This window comes from Morus notabilis, unplaced genomic scaffold (genome assembly GCF_000414095.1).
Source record: "Morus notabilis unplaced genomic scaffold, ASM41409v2 Scaffold1300, whole genome shotgun sequence".
Lineage (NCBI taxonomy): Eukaryota > Viridiplantae > Streptophyta > Magnoliopsida > Rosales > Moraceae > Morus > Morus notabilis.
The window spans coordinates 267,639-284,639 of NW_010362109.1; the positions used below are offsets into that span (position 1 = coordinate 267,639).

General features: G+C 33.1%; 3 protein-coding genes across 3 annotated transcripts; 1 reads left to right on the forward strand and 2 right to left on the reverse strand.

The window, feature by feature from the left end:
* Nucleotides 1-4,887: 4,887 nt before the first annotated feature.
* Nucleotides 4,888-7,309, reverse strand: LOC21394430 (UDP-glycosyltransferase 87A1). The gene is made up of 2 exons (XM_010101157.2): nt 6,725-7,309; nt 4,888-6,042 (listed from the first exon to the last, which is right to left on the reverse strand). The coding sequence occupies exons 1-2, from the start codon at nt 7,218-7,220 to the stop codon at nt 5,138-5,140; spliced, it is 1,401 nt and encodes a 466-aa protein (XP_010099459.1). The 5' UTR covers nt 7,221-7,309; the 3' UTR covers nt 4,888-5,137.
* A 3,810-nt stretch (nt 7,310-11,119) lies between these two features.
* Nucleotides 11,120-13,109, reverse strand: LOC21394431 (UDP-glycosyltransferase 87A2). Its single transcript, XM_010101158.2, has 2 exons — nt 12,525-13,109; nt 11,120-11,235 (listed from the first exon to the last, which is right to left on the reverse strand). Exons 1-2 carry the CDS (start codon nt 13,018-13,020, stop codon nt 11,195-11,197), a joined length of 537 nt encoding a protein of 178 aa, XP_010099460.1. The 5' UTR covers nt 13,021-13,109; the 3' UTR covers nt 11,120-11,194.
* Nucleotides 13,110-13,773: 664 nt separating this feature from the next.
* LOC112092171 lies at nt 13,774-15,744 on the forward strand. The gene is made up of 5 exons (XM_024167572.1): nt 13,774-13,837; nt 14,367-14,484; nt 14,617-14,835; nt 15,304-15,422; nt 15,513-15,744. The coding sequence occupies exons 1-5, from the start codon at nt 13,774-13,776 to the stop codon at nt 15,605-15,607; spliced, it is 615 nt and encodes a 204-aa protein (XP_024023340.1). The 3' UTR covers nt 15,608-15,744.
* The last annotated feature ends 1,257 nt before the right edge of the window (nt 15,745-17,001 follow it).

Genomic DNA, 17,001 nt, shown 5'->3' on the forward strand with positions numbered 1-17,001 from the left:
ATCACAAATGGGCCTTTTAAAAAATGAGAGGAGAAAATAAAATTTTGTGTTGGCCCAAAAATAATAATAAAAAAAAGAATGGGGATTTAAAAAAAAAGCACATTTAAAAATGTGGAGTAGTGGTAAAAAAACGTGGTGCAGAACGTGGTGTAAAAACGTGGTGCAGAACGTGGTGCAAAACGTGGTGCAGAACGAACGTGCAGAATGTGAAATTCTCTTATATAAAGAAAGCGAGTGCAGAAGAGACAAAAAAACTTTTAGGGGGAGTGCTTTTCATCTAGAGACGTGTGTGCGTGTGTGTAGAAAAAAAAAATTTCTGTGTGCAGGTGTGTGTGCGCGTGAAAGAGAGAAAGAAAAAAAAAAGAAAGTGCAGGTGTGTGCAAGTGTGGGGAAACGTGAGACGTGAAAGAAAAAAAAAGGTGCAGGTGTGTGTGTGGAAACGTGAGAAGAAAAGAGAAAAAAAAAAGGTGCGGTGCATGTGACAGTGACGTGAGAGAAAATATACATCTTCAGAAGTGTATCGTGGTATTTCAAAACAATAAGGTAAATACATATTTTGATATTTTGGTCTTTTTCTACACTGACAGTTTTAATTTTCTGTGTTATTAAACAGATACAATGCATTTAAATCAAGTCCTATATACACTTTAAAGTGTGGGATTGTGATTTATTCCTTGAAGATTTCTTATTTGTAATACTCTTAATAAATTCCTAATGCACTCGTGGTGTGTAGTTTCTCATTCTTATCACAATCCTATGATTATCACTAAGATTTGGATTTCTTTTTAGAGATCTATATAAGTCAAATGTGATTTCAAAAAATCAAGGATTAAAAGTTTTTTAAATTATTTATTATGATTGTTTTGAGTGCAATTCGAGTGAAAAATTCATACGAATTACAATTTAAAGATTAGCATATAAAAAATTATATGCATATGATCTATATAAAAATATTCATATAAATCACACTATACCCGTAAAAAAAAAATAAAAAAAATAAAAAAGAGAAACAAACGTCACCTTCAATCCCTTTACAGTGCACCAAAACGCACATACGCACACATATATATGTGTGTGTGTGTGTGTGAGATAAAGCCGTGGGTGTGTAAGAGATAAAAGCCGTGGGTGTGTGTCTTGTTTTGTTGGGCTGATAGCTTTACACGTAAATCAAGATATGATGGGAATTGATGTTCAGGTACACGTATATATATATAAAAGTTACCAACTTTGCACCGGTGATGTTTTTTTTACAGCGTAATGTGTGTGTGTGTGTAAATATATATATATATATATCAAAAAGTTTTTTTACTGCGTAATGTGTATATATATATATATATATATATATATATAAAAGTTGCCAGCTGCAATGTTTTTTTGCAATGTAATGTATACATATATATGAAAAAAAAAAAGAAACGTGTAGAAATGAGGAGGGTGAGAGAAATTTGAGTTTCTTTCGAAATTAAATTGTTAGCAAAAAAGAAGGGATCAACATCGTACAATTAAATCAATCAGTTTGGATATGATAAAATTTAAAATTAAAAAAAAATGATAAGGGATAAAGGATAAATTTCAAAGAAATTCAGAATATTAAATACCAAAAAATTTAAAGTGCACAAATTGAGCCCCTTTATTGCCCCTTAATTTAAAAAGACGAGCTCATTGTCTCATAAAATCATATGGTGATTAAATACAAGTTTCAAATCCCAAATTCAAACAAAAAAAAATCTCTCAACGCCAAATTCAAAAAGGATCCTTTTAATTCCTCATAAGGTCATATACCGGGGAATTATCCAAATATAACTTTCAAATCCAAATTCTAAAGTAAAATTCCAAATTGAATTTTAAAATATCTTTGAGTTCCTCCTATGGTCATATATCGGGGAATTCTCCAAAATCTAAATTCAAATTCAAGAACTACGATTGACTTGATTCTCTATCGGATACGTAGGCAACCTAAAATTTAGGTACAGTTTCAAGATCATATTCAATCCTGAAATCCTTATAAAAGACAAAATCAAAACAAAACTAAATCAAATTTTAAAGTGCGTAAATTCCTCATAAGGTCATACACCGAGAAATTATCTAAAATTTTCAAACCCAAAATTCGAACTACAAGTGGCTTGATCCCCTAATGGGGTATGTAGGCAACTCGGCTAAATTTACCGAGTTCAGCCGCAGTTTTAAATCAACCCAAATTTCCCAAATTCACAAAAAAATAGTATTTACTGTTTTAATTGGAATCAAAAGGTTTTCTCTTGTACCAATGGATTGTAATTAAGAGGTTATTTTTATAATCTTGAATGGGTTGAACTAAAAATAATAAACTCTTATGCTAATTAAATCCTAATATAAATGAAATTATATTGTGTGTGAAATATTATTTTAAAATTAATAAATATTTTTACTCAACAATGGGTTTTGTTGATATTTGATTATGCTGAAAGGGGATGAATGTGGAACCACTGGATTAATGGTTTGTAAAATTAACCTCGTTGAAGCATGCAAGTCAGTTGTCATTGAGTGAAAATGATTTTCTTCTCCTTTTTTTTTTTCCTTTTAATTAATAGTGATAACTAATGAGTCTTCTTTTTCATGTTAAGACACTTTTCTAAAATTCTAAAAGTACTGTAGTTATCTCGGTGGCGAGAGTTGGTTGTCATATGTGAACTTACAGCAACGTTAGCAAAAAATAAAAAATACAAATAAAAAGATGTAAACTTACAGTAAAACATGTAACGTCCTCCGAAATTAAACTTATTTAATTATGATAATTGTGATTTATTAGTATGCTTGAATTGATTTTCTTAATTAATCATGAACTTTTAAATTTATTTTAGTATTTACAGTTTCACCCCTCTTTGTTTTATTTATTTTCCCTAATATTTTCTTTCTAATTTTTCTTTCTCCTTTTCTCTCTTCTTTTCTTTTTTTCCTTATTTCTTTTTCCTCTCTCTTCCTCACGTTACTCTACCTCTCTCTCTCTGTCTTGACACTCTCCCTATCAGTCCCTCAAGCTCACTCTCCCTCTCTCTCTCTCTCTCCCTGCCTCGTTCATCTCTCACTCTCTCTCTTAAAGTTTTCTTTCTCAAGGGCCGGATTTAAACCAAAAACGGAGGTTTCCAAGAGGTTTTCAACATCAAAGCTTGGATCGAGGTAAAACTCTTCGAAACTTACTTTAGATTTTCAGATTTAGCCTTATGAAACTCGTTTTAGTCGAGTTTGGTGATTTTTGGTTTAGATTTCGTTTTCGAATGGATTTTGAATGCATTTTGATGAAACCTTGATGAAAATTAGGGGTTTTTGATTCTTTGGACCTTATTTGTTGATTTGAAACTGGATCTGTGCATTTCCCTTGAGAATATGTCGAATCGAACCTAAAATTTCAAGATTTGGCTTTGTTTCACGCGGATCGGCCATGGTTGGCCCTGGAAATCTTCCCCTCTGGTCGACCGATCACCCCTCCACCGGCCGACCGGTGGAGTTACACTCCTATGTCATCGGTCGACTGGTTCCCACTGAACCTGACCCTAAACAGCCCAAAACCCTGTTTTAACCACGAAATTCGATGTGGGATTGACCTAACCTCATTTGAGAACTCAAAATGAGTGGATTAGCCACATGAATCCTTGTTTTCCATTCGGTTCTCCAGAATAAATCTCTATTGTCAAAGAATCATGATTTGAATTAAAAATTGTTTATGAACATTGATTTTGAACTATGACATACTAATATGATACAATTGCATCTAATTAAACAAGAATGTTTGGTGAGAAAGATCAAACTCTAAATTGTTGATTTTGATGGGAAAGTTAGTGGCACGATTGGAATTGGAGCCTCAAAGGCAAGCGGAGCTAGGGCTACGTGAAGATAGCCACAGGTTTGACATCCGAGAGGTAGGATATTCTTGTCTATATCCTTATTAGCCTCACTTTAAATGATTTTGGCCCATGAAAATATTTTAGAACAAAACATGTTGAAATGATTTCAAAGGAATAGCATGAGAATGCTATTAAGTTTTCCATGATTTTGGAAATAAGATTTTAAAGAGTATCATTTCTTAAAATGAAATATCTTAAGAAATGATACAAAGCATGGTGGTCTCAGAGATCGGGATGTGGGAATCGCATCCTTGGGGGCAAGTCCCGAAATCCGTATGGATCCACTTCTTGCTTAGTGGAATTATGACTCTGCACTTTTCACTAGACAGACATTTTACCGCTTCTTGTTTAGTGGTATGATGAGCTGCACACTTTCATTATACAGACATTTTCTACTATGTGAGTATTTCCTTTTCTAGAAATGGATGACCGGTTCCGGGTGTATATCTTTGGACCGTGAGTACCTTTATTTTAAATGCTTTATAAAATTATATCCTATTGGGCATTTCGCTCACTTTTCTTGTTTTTAAATATATTAAACCCCTTCAGGCGACGCGAGGAGTAGTGCGGAGTAGGTAGCTACTACCGGTGACGTGGACTTGACCTTGGGAAGCAAAGAGTTGTATTTTCTCTTATCTTTTATCTCAAGGCATATATAAAAGTTTATGAATTGTAAACTTAAATATTGCTAGACTGTAGTTGATTTCGCATTTACTTTTGTTTATATTCATGTATGCAAAACACTTGTGGAAATTCCTGACTTGATACTAAAGACGTGATTTTAAACTGATTTGGTTGAAAATTCCACCACCTTTCTTGAAATTAAATTTCTCTTAAGTACAGGGACTTGTTTGAAAATACCTGAATGTTTTGGATTTGAAAAATTAAAATATTTATAACATTATTTGCTAATCACTCTCTTAAACATGTTTAAATTTCTAAATAAGTCTTCACATCACTAACCCTAGTTTGAGGGCGTGACAAAGCAACTCTGTCTTATTCTGAAGACTCAATTTTCAACAGCTTATCATGAGCGTGTCAAAAAGACCCAAAAGTAACTACAAAACGTACACGGCATCTAGCAGAGCTCAAAATAGAGCAATTTTTCCATGCCAATTATTTGATGAAGTAGAATAGAACGGTCCAAATCAAAGCAAACGTACGAGATGAGAAACAGCTTCCAAAAAAAAAAAAAACATTTTGAAGGAAAAACAAGATCCAATTAGAACATTATAATAAATCACCTAGCGGCAAGCTTAATTAAAATTAGCTTGATGGCCTTGTGAAATATCCCTTATGAAAGCATCAAGATTAGTGTCGGATGACCCACCTTTGGCAATTGCTTGGTGACAGGCCTCTTGAAGTTCCTTTACTCTTTTTCTCATTGCTTTCCCTTCATTGTTCTCTTGGTCCATAAATCTCTTCACAAGCTCGGAGATTTCATCTCTTGACACAAAAGTACTCTCATCACTCCCCAACGCTTTTTTCTTCACCCTTAAGCCAATCTTCCAGTCCTCAACAACTCTCTTGCTGTTTGGAACTTGGTCCCAAAATAAGGGGAAAGTCAGCATAGGGACCCCACCAAAAATGGCTTCCAAAGTGGAATTCCATCCACAATGTGTCAAAAACCCGCCTATAGAAGGATGGCACAACACCCTCAATTGGTCACACCAAGACACCACAAATCCAAAATCTCCACCGCCGTCTTTGATCCTTGAGGCTTCCCCACGCGCCACCCACAAGTAACTCGCGCCACTATTCTTTACCCCAGCCACAATTTCATCCAATTGGGCACTCGAAACCGAAAGGAAACTCCCTAGAGAGATGTACAAGACGGACCTTTTGGGTTGAGAATCTAGCCACTTGAGATAGTCAGGACCATTATTAGTGTGACTAGAGGAACTTTCAAGTTGGAAATGAGGTATGCTAGGTCCAATGGGGTAGATAGGGAAAGCAAATTTCGCCTTCAAAGCGTCAAAGACTTGGGGTTCAAGCTCGTACACTGAAGTTGACAAAAAATATTGGGCTTCGGACACCCTAGAAACACATTCCAAGGCTATTGATAAGGTTTCCCGACCACTTCCGCAGAAAATCGTCGGCAAATCTGCCACGCGCATCGTAGAGACTCCAGGGATGTAATCTACAACTTCGTCTCCTCGCTCTTTGATCACGCACGAGTATTGATTATAGGTTCATGATCACGATACAAAGAAAATGAAATTTCAGTGTTGAAACCATAAAAAATACAAGATAATTATATATCATGAATGCATGAAACAATTTCATTCGAAAAATAAAGATCAAGTAAATATAGTTAGATCCTTATTCTTTGCTCACAGGTTTGATTCATAGGTTTGAACCGAAATTCAATTTTTTTAAGGAAACACTACAACAAAATAGTTTTATGATTCAAATTTGTAAAACAAACATCCTTTTAGTCTTTTTACTCGTTTCCCAAATTATTTCTATATGGAGGGGAAAAAAAATATTACTCGTCTCTTTTTCACGAGTAAGCAAAATTCTACCTTGATTTATTCTCCCACACATAAAATTAGGTGTTATAAACGAGGACCGTATGAGTCAGATTACGTGAACAGATTATAAGTACTGCTTCTTCGTGCAATCATAAGCAAACCATTTTGCTAATTATTGATGAGTAATGTGACCAAAATATATACTTGCATACCTTTCAAATGAAACAAGAGCAACGAGTTTACTGTTCAGAAAGTGTTATTATTATTATTATTATTATTTTCATAATTTGGGCTTTGAAGAAAACTGTCTATACTTTGTTTAATCAAGAAATTGCTCATATATATTTACAGCAATGGCAATGTGCTCACCTGAGAGGTCGGCTGGGAAATGGCCGTTTTGTTCGAGAAGCTCAAAATGGTAAAATACCGAAAACAGAAGAGCAGACATAGGCCAAAGCGAAGCCACCGGAACATTCCTCCGATTTCCGACACGTGTCATCCATACCAAGTAGCTGTCGGCTACGACGGCGCTCACCAGAGGCTCAAGCCGATCGAGCAGCTCCTCGAAGGGAGCTTCCAGCTTGGTGCTGACGGCTTTGACGAAGCCAGGAAAGTCGTTGGCGCGGCCGTGCTCGGAGGGTATGACGTTGGGGAGTGTGCCGAATCGGAGGTTGTCTGGCTTCGGCTCGGAGCCGATCAAGCCGAGCCACTCCTCGGTGACGACGAAGGTGATGAGGATGTCGGGCTTCCGTGAAATTAGCTGCTTGCAGATGTTCATCATGGGGTTGACGTGGCCTCTGCCTGGATAAGGCATCGCCACCACGTGGCACACTGTGGTCGGTGGTTGTGATTTCTGGTTTGTCATGTTCGGCGGAAAGCTCTCTCTCTCTCTTCACAAAACGAGGCGGCTCAAGTATAAGTGAACTGGCATTAGTATCGAAAGGGCGAACCATGTGGAACATTATATAGGGTGAGTTTGGTAGTGTCTTTTGAGCTCAAATTTTTTTTTTTTAACAATCGTATATTGATAGTAGTGTTTAGTAAAATAAAAAGTGATTTTTAAAATATTTTAAAAAAATCTACGGTAAAAATTATAAACAGTTCAAACACAATTTTAATTTTTAAATTATATGAGAATTAATACAGTACAATAAATAATTATCAATAAAATTATATTAAATAATTAATTATTAATTACTAATTGTATTATATATTAATTAAAAATTAATAAATAGATATACTTAATAACTAATAAATAAATAGTAATTACTTAATTATTAATTCATTACTATTAAGTTTTTAATTTTCTTAATAAAATAATAAATAATATAGAAATTATTTATTTAGTTAAAGATTAATTGTCAAAAATTAATTATATAACGTATTGACAATAAAACAAATAATAATAAGTTATTAAATAAATAATTAATAATTAATATATCAAACATATATTGTGTTAATAATAGTCTATTAATTAGTAAATAGTTAGTAAATAAAAAATAAATAGTAATTACTCAATTCATAATTAATATTAAATTATAATGATCAAAATATAATATATTAATTATTAATAATTAATAATTAATAATTAGTAATTAATCATTATTAAAAGAATAATTACCAATATTAATAAATTATGTATATACGAATTATTAATTTATTATATATATATATATAGTTTGATTATTAATGTACTCATTAATGATAATAATTTATTCATTATTGTTATATTATTAATATATTAATTTTTATTTGCTAAATAATTATCAATTATTAATTACTTTATATATTAATTTAATATTATTAAGTACGGTCATTTTAACTACCCACATTAATTCAACGATATAATTTACTAAACGTTATTACACTGCTTTTGAAACCAGCAACACTTGTATAATTACAGTTTATCAAATACTCAACTGTTTTTTATAACAACTATTTTTTCCTTCAGCACAGCTAAAAGTAATTTTTTTATAATCTATAGCACTACCAAACTCACCCTAATCATGAACTCCTAATGATTGCATTGCATGTAATTATTCGATACTTTTCAAGTGAACAATTAATTCACCAAACATTTTCTGAATTTTTTTTCTTTGTAAAAATACTGAAATAATACCTTTCAACTAACTCTCTTAAAAAAAAAGAGTGGAATTTTATACATAGCCAAAGTTAGCGCATTTGATAAATAAATTGATGGAACATTGTGAACATAGACAATTCATATTTATCAACTAAAGGTATGTGTGGAAGTTAATCACTCTATGAAAATAAAGTATAATGACCCTACCTTACGTCTAGCCCTATATGTCTCTGCCTCCATAAAAGAAATATTTGTTTCTTAATTTGCAATGACACGAAATAAAAACAAGATTATAAAACAATAACTTTTAAGTTTTAGCCTTTGTTAAAAAGAATAGGTAAATTTTTTGATTAATTTTACTGGTACCCTCTAAACTATGAGGTCATCTCACTTCACTTTTTAAATTTTGAATTAGTCTGAATTTGAATTTGTCCTATTTAAGCACTTTTCTAAGAATTTCTATTGAAATCAAACTAAAAAAGAGGGGATTAAGTGTAACTATGTAGTTTTTATATATTTATTTTTAACATAAATTTAAATAAAAAGACTATGTGACTGCATTATTCTCTTTTTTCTATTTTGTCTTAACATAAATTACAACAAAAGAATTAAGTGTGAACAATTCAAAGTTCAAGGAGTAAAGTATGAGTTTTAAACTTCAGAAAAATAATTGAGAATGACCCTAAAGTTCAACCGCCACCGATAATAATAATCCATAATTTTTTTTAAACATGGTTAACATGTTGAACATAGACAAGTCATTAACACTGGGCCAGGCTCGAGATTGGGGGATGAGCTCTGAGTGAAGGTCTGAGCCAGAGTGGCTATCACATTGGTTTTTTCATTTTTTTACGTTGTTATTTGTTTCTTCATTAATTATTTATCATGTCATCTTAATTTAGTAATTTAACCATGTGAATAGGAATAAAATATTTAAAATACTTAAACAATTTCTAAAGTGTCAGAATGTAATTGGATAAACAACTAATGAGATAAGAAAATATGACAACAGATTTTGATTCGAGTGGTTAGAGCCAAAACAATTACCCCAATCCTTACCCCATTTCAACCCTAACCCTACATACAGCTTGGGCCTTAATTACCCTAACCTCCAATATGTCTGACCCCGACCCCAAGCTGGCCCAATCTCAATCTTGATTCTGATTTTTGAAACAATAATTTATTTTAAATCTAAGGAAAAATTAAGAAAATAGCATGAAAATTTCCTGTATTTTAAGGAACAATTTGAGAACAATTTTTAGAAAATAAAAAATATCACTAAATTTCTATAAGAACTCACTTGTTTTAATTAAAAAGTAATAGAAATTGTTTAAGAAAACATTTAATATTTAATATTCTTTTGTCTATTTAATATTCTTTTGTCTTAGAAGAGATCAAAGGTACTAGTATTTAATATTCTTTTGTCTATTTAGTTAACAAAGGAATTGACTTTGGTATGTTATTTTTTGGTTTCGGGACTAAATTTGATAAGAGTTCTCATGTTTAATATTTTCATGTGTCTATGAATTAGGGTGATTAATTTTGGCCAATTTTTTAGTTTAAAGACTAAATTTAGAATAACTTTTAATACTTATCATATTTTTAGAGAACACATATAGTATTTTTAGAGAGAAGGAATTTAAGGACCTTTTAGGAATTTAAAGGGTTTTTTTATACTTTTGTCCCACATGTCGTGACCCTTCCAACTTTTGAATATAGCAAATTACTCATTGAATTTAATAAAACGTTGCAGAAAGTATTCAAACTGATGAATAATATCAAAATTTGGAAAGAAGTGTCTTTAGACTTTATATGTACATGCCAATCATCATCTAAATTTCTTTTTCTTTTTTCTTTTTCCTTTCAAATGAGTTAATGCAACAATTACGAGAGCATTTATGTCCAAATTTTAATAGTCATTATCGAATTTGAAATACTTATTTAAATTTAGGGAGTTTAATCAAATTAAAAGTTTTGTGATAACTAGTTTAAATGGGAAATGTGCGAAATGCATAAAAGAAAATGTAACGAAATTAAAGATAAAAACACCAATAGTTTTAGGCACCTTGAAATTCTACTTGATACGAGTATGGTTTATACAAAAACTTATTTGGTAATAGTGATAGTTTTAGGAGTGAATTAGCCGTGCTCGATGTTCCTGATGTTTCTGTCCCATGGGGTGTCGTTTTCTTCTGGAGTCTTGTCTAATACAATAAATAAAAATGGGGGCAGCGTTAACGAAGTGGGAGCGGCAATATATTTTTATTAACAAATATTTTGGTCTACTTTATGCACTAATTGCAAGAAGATGACCAATGTGACACTCCAAGGCCATGCTTTGTAAAGTAAAACTCATTGTTTTAATGGTGAAAGATATACGAGAAGTACTTGGCAACACCAATAAAAGGTTTTGGGACCATTTGTTCGTTTCGATTATGACAAATCTCATAAGGCTAGAGTACCGCAACTTGTCTTGAATGTGTTTTCGCTTTTGAAATGTGGAAAAGATACTAGCTGTAGCCTGTAGCTCATTAATATATTAATGTCAACAAAGTCCAAAGAAAAAAAATGAAAAAGTGAAAATGGTTGCATCATAAAGGACAATTTTATGTCAATAACATAAAACATTACAAAATCGCCTAAAAAGAAAAAAATAAATAGTTTTTGTAAAATTTCTTGGCTAGTATTGTTTGTGTCTAAAAGTCCTAATGGAAGATCAGCCAGGCGAGTTGTGGAAATTCCAGGGATGTAATCTACTACTTCATGTCCTCGCTCTTTGACGTTAATCCAGTGTCGACTACACAAATAAAAAAACAAATATGTCAAATGGAATTAATATAGACATATATATTGGACAGTTCTAATATAGTAATATTCTAGTAGCTAAACAAACCAAACTACAATTAAATTATAATTAAAACTTAGAATTACTATTTTATTTTCCATAAAAAAAAAATTACTATTTAATTTTTTCATTTATGCTCTTGGTGGATTGTATTTAAAATTTTCAAATTGAGGAGTGTTGGAATTTCTTTAGATGGTGTGGAGATTAGGGCTTTTAGGAAGTTTAGGTACCTTAAGTCTATAGTGCAGTACAAAGGAGATATAGAAGAGGATATTCAACATATGATTAAGGCATGGTGGGTTAAGTGGAAGAATGCTACATGAGTTTTATGTGATGACAAGATGCCTATTAAGTTGAAAGGAAAGTTCCGTAGGACTGCAATCTGTCAAACTATGTTATATGGTAGTGAATGTTAGGCCATTAAGAGACAACATATATCTAAGATGAATGTGGTAGAAATGCGTATATTAAGATGGATGAGTGACTATACGAGAATGAAGCGCATAAGAAATGAAGTTATTCGTAGTAAAGTAGGTGTAGCACCAATATAAGATAAAGTGTGCGAATGCCACTTGAGGTGGTACGTGCATGTCCAACGTAGACCACTAAAACTATCAGTTCGTGCTTGGGAGGACATTCTTATACCTAATACTAGGAGAGGGAGGGGTAAACTAAGAATTACATTGACCGAAGTAGTTAGGAAAAATATTCTAGATCTAGACTTTCAAGAAAAAGTCTAATTTCAAATAGAGCTGCATAGAAAAGTGAAATTCATATAGCTGATCCTAATTAAGTTGATATTAAGGCTTGATGTTGTTGTTGAGGTGCCAATCAATTCAACGTTGTGACATAAGCTCAAACGTTATCAAATTAAAAAATGTTTCATTAACCGAAGTCCAAAAAAAGCAAAACAAAACGTTTACTCATTCAAGCCAGACAAAATGAGCACGACGACGCAACTTTTGCCAGTCAAGAACGAAGCGTGGCAGAAGAAAGTTCAAAAGAAAAGAAGAATCGTGTTCTCCCAAATTCTAATTAGTGGTAAATATCGTAATGCAATTACATCTTCGTAACAGGATGCTAATTAGTGGTAATTGGACTCATTTTCATTTTGCACCAATTCCTTCGTTGTTGTTGTGCTTTTTTTCTTTTTCCATTTCTTTTTATACCCAAGGAAATCAAAACACCAAGATCTCATAATCTCTTCATCTTTTAATAAAGTAAAAACAAGATCAACGTACCTGAAAGTTGGACAGGCAAATGGCCGTTTTGTTTGAGCAGCTCAAAATGATAAATGACCGAGAAGACAGAAGCAGACATAGGCCAAAGCGAAGCCACCGGAATGTTCCTCCGGTTCCCGACATCCAAGGCCCAAAGGAGGTGGCTATCGGCTACGATGGCGCTCACCGGAACCTCGATGCGGTCGAGGAGCTCCTCAAAGGGACCTTCCATCTTCCTAAAGACAGCTTCCACGAACGCATCTAAGTCCTTTGATCGATCGTGCTCGGAGGGTACGACGTTGGGGATCGTGACAAAGCGGATGTTGTCGTGCATTGATGGCCGATTCCGCGGCCGAATCAAGCCGAGCCACTCTTCGGTTACGACGAAGGTGATGAGGATGTTGTGTGGCTTCCGGGAAACAATCTCCTCGCAGATGTTCATCATTGGGTTGATGTGTCCTCTGCCGGGGTACGGCATCGCCACCACGTGGCAGCAGTCGGTGGCTGGTCGCTCCATTTTCACCGGAATATCGTGACGGCGGGGTCTGGGAGATTATATGACTCTCAATAGACCATGTAGAGGAGAAGAGCATTACTATAAGTAAGCTAAACAGTATACAAAAGAGTAAATTCCACAGTTGCAATTTAAACTCTCTTCTTTTTTTTTTTTTATAATAATTTCAGCCCAAATAATTTATTTTGAAGGATGTTTTTCATAAATAGTTGATGCTTTTCATAATTGTAAAAAGGACGGTAATTAATAAAATCATAGCACTCTCAATCCCATGCGAAAAGTTAAAAGTTATATTAAAAATCGATTTATTTTTGATTGTGTTGATTTCAATCAAACACTTTTAAAGAACGTTTGATTTATGTATTTAAAATTATAATTTAAAATTATTTTTGCTTTACGTGTATTTTTTATAAGAGAAAATACTGTAGAGAACGATGAATCATGATTCAGAATCAAGGATGAATATAAAAAACAAACGTCCCCTTATTAACTTGCTCTACTGGTATTGCTTATTTGCCTACCCTACCATAAACTGTTGAGCAAAAATATTTAAAAATATTTTACTTACAATATAATTTCGCCTATATTAGGATTGAATAAGCATGGAGCTTATTATTTTAAGTTTGACATATTCAAAATTATAAAAATAACTTCTTAATTACAATCCCTTAGTATAAGAGAACACCTTTTGATTTCAATTAAAACGGTAAATCCTATTTTTTTGTGAATTTGGAAAATTTGGGTGTATTTAAAATTATGACTGAGCTCGGTGAATTTGGCCAAGTTGCCTACATAACCTCATTGAGGGATCAAGCCACTTGTAGTTTGAATTTGGAATTGAAATTTGTGTTTAGATAGAATTTTTTAGAAGATTTTTTCATAGTCCCTATAAATTTTTTTTTTGAATTTTTTGTTTTAAGTTGAAATTTTAATTTAGATAATTCTTTGGTATATGACCACTAGGACTAGCAATCCGGGTAACGACATGACGACACGACTCGAAACCCGCACGAAATTAACAGGTTTGGGTTTATCTTAAATAGGTACGGGTCAAAATCAGGTCGAACCCGTGAAACACGATTAAATAACGTGTCATTTTCAGGTTGACCCGTCAACCCGTAATTGACCCGTCATAACCTGTTTATTAAACGTGTCATATTTAGGTAACACGAATACACAACCCAATTACAATCTGTTTATTACTTTTTTTTTGCAAATTAATTTTTAAAAAAAAAATATTAATAAAGTAATAGAATAAAAGTATACTGTATACAAAACAAAAACTAAAAGCAGGAATACGGAATACACATTATTCATCATCTCTGCTAGCTAGGTTTTCCTCTTCCCAGTTCCCACTATTTTCCCTCTTCCCACCGCCGCCGCTCATTCTCTTCTCTCCACCGCCGCGCCTTGTCTTCTCTCCACCGCCGCTCCTTCTCTTCACGGTGGCCCTCTCTTTCTCTCAGAGTCACCCACCCTTGTTGCCATACCTCTATTTCTTCGCTTCTTCTTCTTCTTTGTCGGATCCACTCGCCCGCTCCTTCTCTTCTCTCCACCGCTGCTTCTTCTCATTTCTTCGTCAGATCGGCCATCGTGAAGGCGTTTTCTTCTCATTTCTTTGTCAGATCGATCTTTATTTCTTCTCATTTTTTTCACCCTCTCCACAGCCACTCGCCCGCGCCTTCTCTTCTCTCCACCGCGCTCTTTCTCTTCTCTCCACCGCCGCTCATTCTCTTCACGGCGACCTTCTCTTTCTCTCAAAAGTCACCCACACCTGCGGCCATACCTCTATTCGGCAGCTCCATTTCAAACTTTCAGGTATTTCGGCAGATCCATTTTTTGTTTTTTTGTTTTTTTTGTTTTGATGATTGATCTATCTTTGTGGTTTTTACTTCTTTTCATGTTGATGATTTAATCTGTGTTTATGGTTTGGATTTATGAATTTTTGTTTATGGTTTGATATGTGGTTTAATCTTTGTTTATAAGAAAATCACAGTGAATACAATGGTTGTAAAAGTGCTTGGTATGCTACTGTATTTATGTATATGAAGTTTGTGCAAGAGTTTTCATGTGTATCATACGCACAAGATCATCAGAAAGTGTATAGAAGTTTTTTTTTTCCCTTGTATGAAGTTTGTACTAATTATGAAACAAGGGGTATGTGTTTCTTCCCTTGTTGAAGGCAAATTTGTGGTTTTTCGTGAGCGAAGATTTTGGGCTATGGTAACTGTGTTAAGATATCATATATTGGTGCTTTACTAAGTTTTTGAATGATTATGGGCACAGATATCTGGTTCTTGCTGATTTGACTGTTGGGCAGTTTGTGTATGTGGTCCGTAAGAGGATAAAACTCGGTGCCGAGAAGGCCATCTTTATATTTGTGAAGAACATTTTGCCACCTACTGGTGAGAAAAGTAGCTTGTAAAAATACAACTTGCTCCTGTCATCGCAATTATGTGAAACGATTTCCTTAACACATTCTATTTCATTTGTAGCTGCTATGATGTCTGCAATCTACGAGGAACACAAGGACGAGGATGGTTTTCTCTACATGACATACAGCGGAGAGAACACATTTGGATCATTCTGAGTAAGTCAGGGTGAAAGTTTGTAAATAAGACTTGAAACAAGCGCTATGAAACTGCATATATTAATTGCTTTCGCTCCTGTTTACGCTTGTGCAACTCCGGGAATTCTTAAATTATTTAAATGTTTAATTATTAATCATGTATGTTTGTTTGCTAATTTGTGAGACTTTTATGTGTTTGTTTTTTAATTTGTGAGAGACTTTCATGTGTTTGTTTTAATTTTGAACTTAGATTATGTAATGTCTCTACATCATGTTAAACAGGTTGAGAAACATGTTCAGAAATAGGTTTTGAAATAGGTTTTGAAATAGGTTCAAAAATAGGTTAATACGACCTATTAATTACTTGTTTCATAAACGTGTTGACAAGTAATTAACGGGTTGACACGACATGTTTACAACCTGTTTCATAAACGTGTTGGCAGGTAATCAACAGGTTGACACAACACGTTTACAACATGTTTAATAAACGGGTTAATCGTGTCGTGTCAACCCGTTAATAAACAGGTCGTGTTTGGGTTTTGTATTTTGACACGATTAATAAACGGGTTGTGTTCGTGTCAGACCTATTCGTGTCAACTGAGGGGTTTAACACGACACGAACACGATCCGTTAACACGAATTGCCACCCTTAATGACCACTGTATGAGGAATTAAAAAGCCTTTTGAGATTTGAATTTAGATAATTCCTATGTAGAATTTGAAATTTATTTTAATTAAAAATTTGGATTTAGATAATTCATCAGTATATGACCGTATAAGGAATTAAAAGGACTTTGAAAATTTGATTTAAGATTTGGATAATTCTTATGTAGAATTTTGATTTGAATTTGAAAATTGTGATTGCACTTAGATTTTGTATTTAAGTTACCTACGCCAGAATAAAAATAAGTCTTCGTAGTTCTTGAATTTAAATTTTACTTCTGGAGAATTCCTTGTATATGACCATATGAGGAATTCAAGGACATTTTAAAATTTGATTTGGAATTTAAATTTAAAAGTTGTATTTGGATAATTCTTAGGTATATGACCATATGAAGAATTAAAAAGATTCTTTTTTAATTTGGTTTCAAGATTTTTTTTATTTGAATTTAGGATTTAAAAATTGTATTTGATCATTATGAGACAATTAGTTCATCTTTTTGAGTTAAGCGACCATAAATGGCTCAATTTATGTACTTTTGATTTTTGGATATTTAATATTCAGAATTTCTTTTGAATTTATTGCCTTTTTTTCTTTATTTTGAATTTTAAAATTTTTCATCAAATCCACCGTTTAAATTGAATTTGTTTTGATTTTTTTTTCTTTTTTCTGTTATCGAACTTCCAATTTCAAAAAGAATTGAAAGTCATTCTTTCATTTCACATGGTTGGCATATATATATATATATATATAT

Excerpts from the sequence above, each read along its gene's own strand:
- LOC21394430 (XM_010101157.2), bottom strand. The coding sequence starts at position 7,220 with ATGACAAACCAGAAATCACAACCACCGACCACAGTGTGCCACGTGGTG. Across the intron at positions 6,043-6,724 it reads TTTCCCAGCCGACCTCTCAG|AGCGAGGAGACGAAGTTGTA; the intron begins GTGAGCACATTG and ends GCGTGATCAAAG.
- LOC21394431 (XM_010101158.2), bottom strand. The coding sequence starts at position 13,020 with ATGGAGCGACCAGCCACCGACTGCTGCCACGTGGTGGCGATGCCGTAC. Across the intron at positions 11,236-12,524 it reads TTTGCCTGTCCAACTTTCAG|TCGACACTGGATTAACGTCA; the intron begins GTACGTTGATCT and ends TTATTTGTGTAG.
- LOC112092171 (XM_024167572.1), top strand. The coding sequence starts at position 13,774 with ATGACTGAGCTCGGTGAATTTGGCCAAGTTGCCTACATAACCTCATTG. Across the intron at positions 14,836-15,303 it reads GCTCCATTTCAAACTTTCAG|ATATCTGGTTCTTGCTGATT; the intron begins GTATTTCGGCAG and ends TTATGGGCACAG. Across the intron at positions 15,423-15,512 it reads GAACATTTTGCCACCTACTG|CTGCTATGATGTCTGCAATC; the intron begins GTGAGAAAAGTA and ends TTTCATTTGTAG.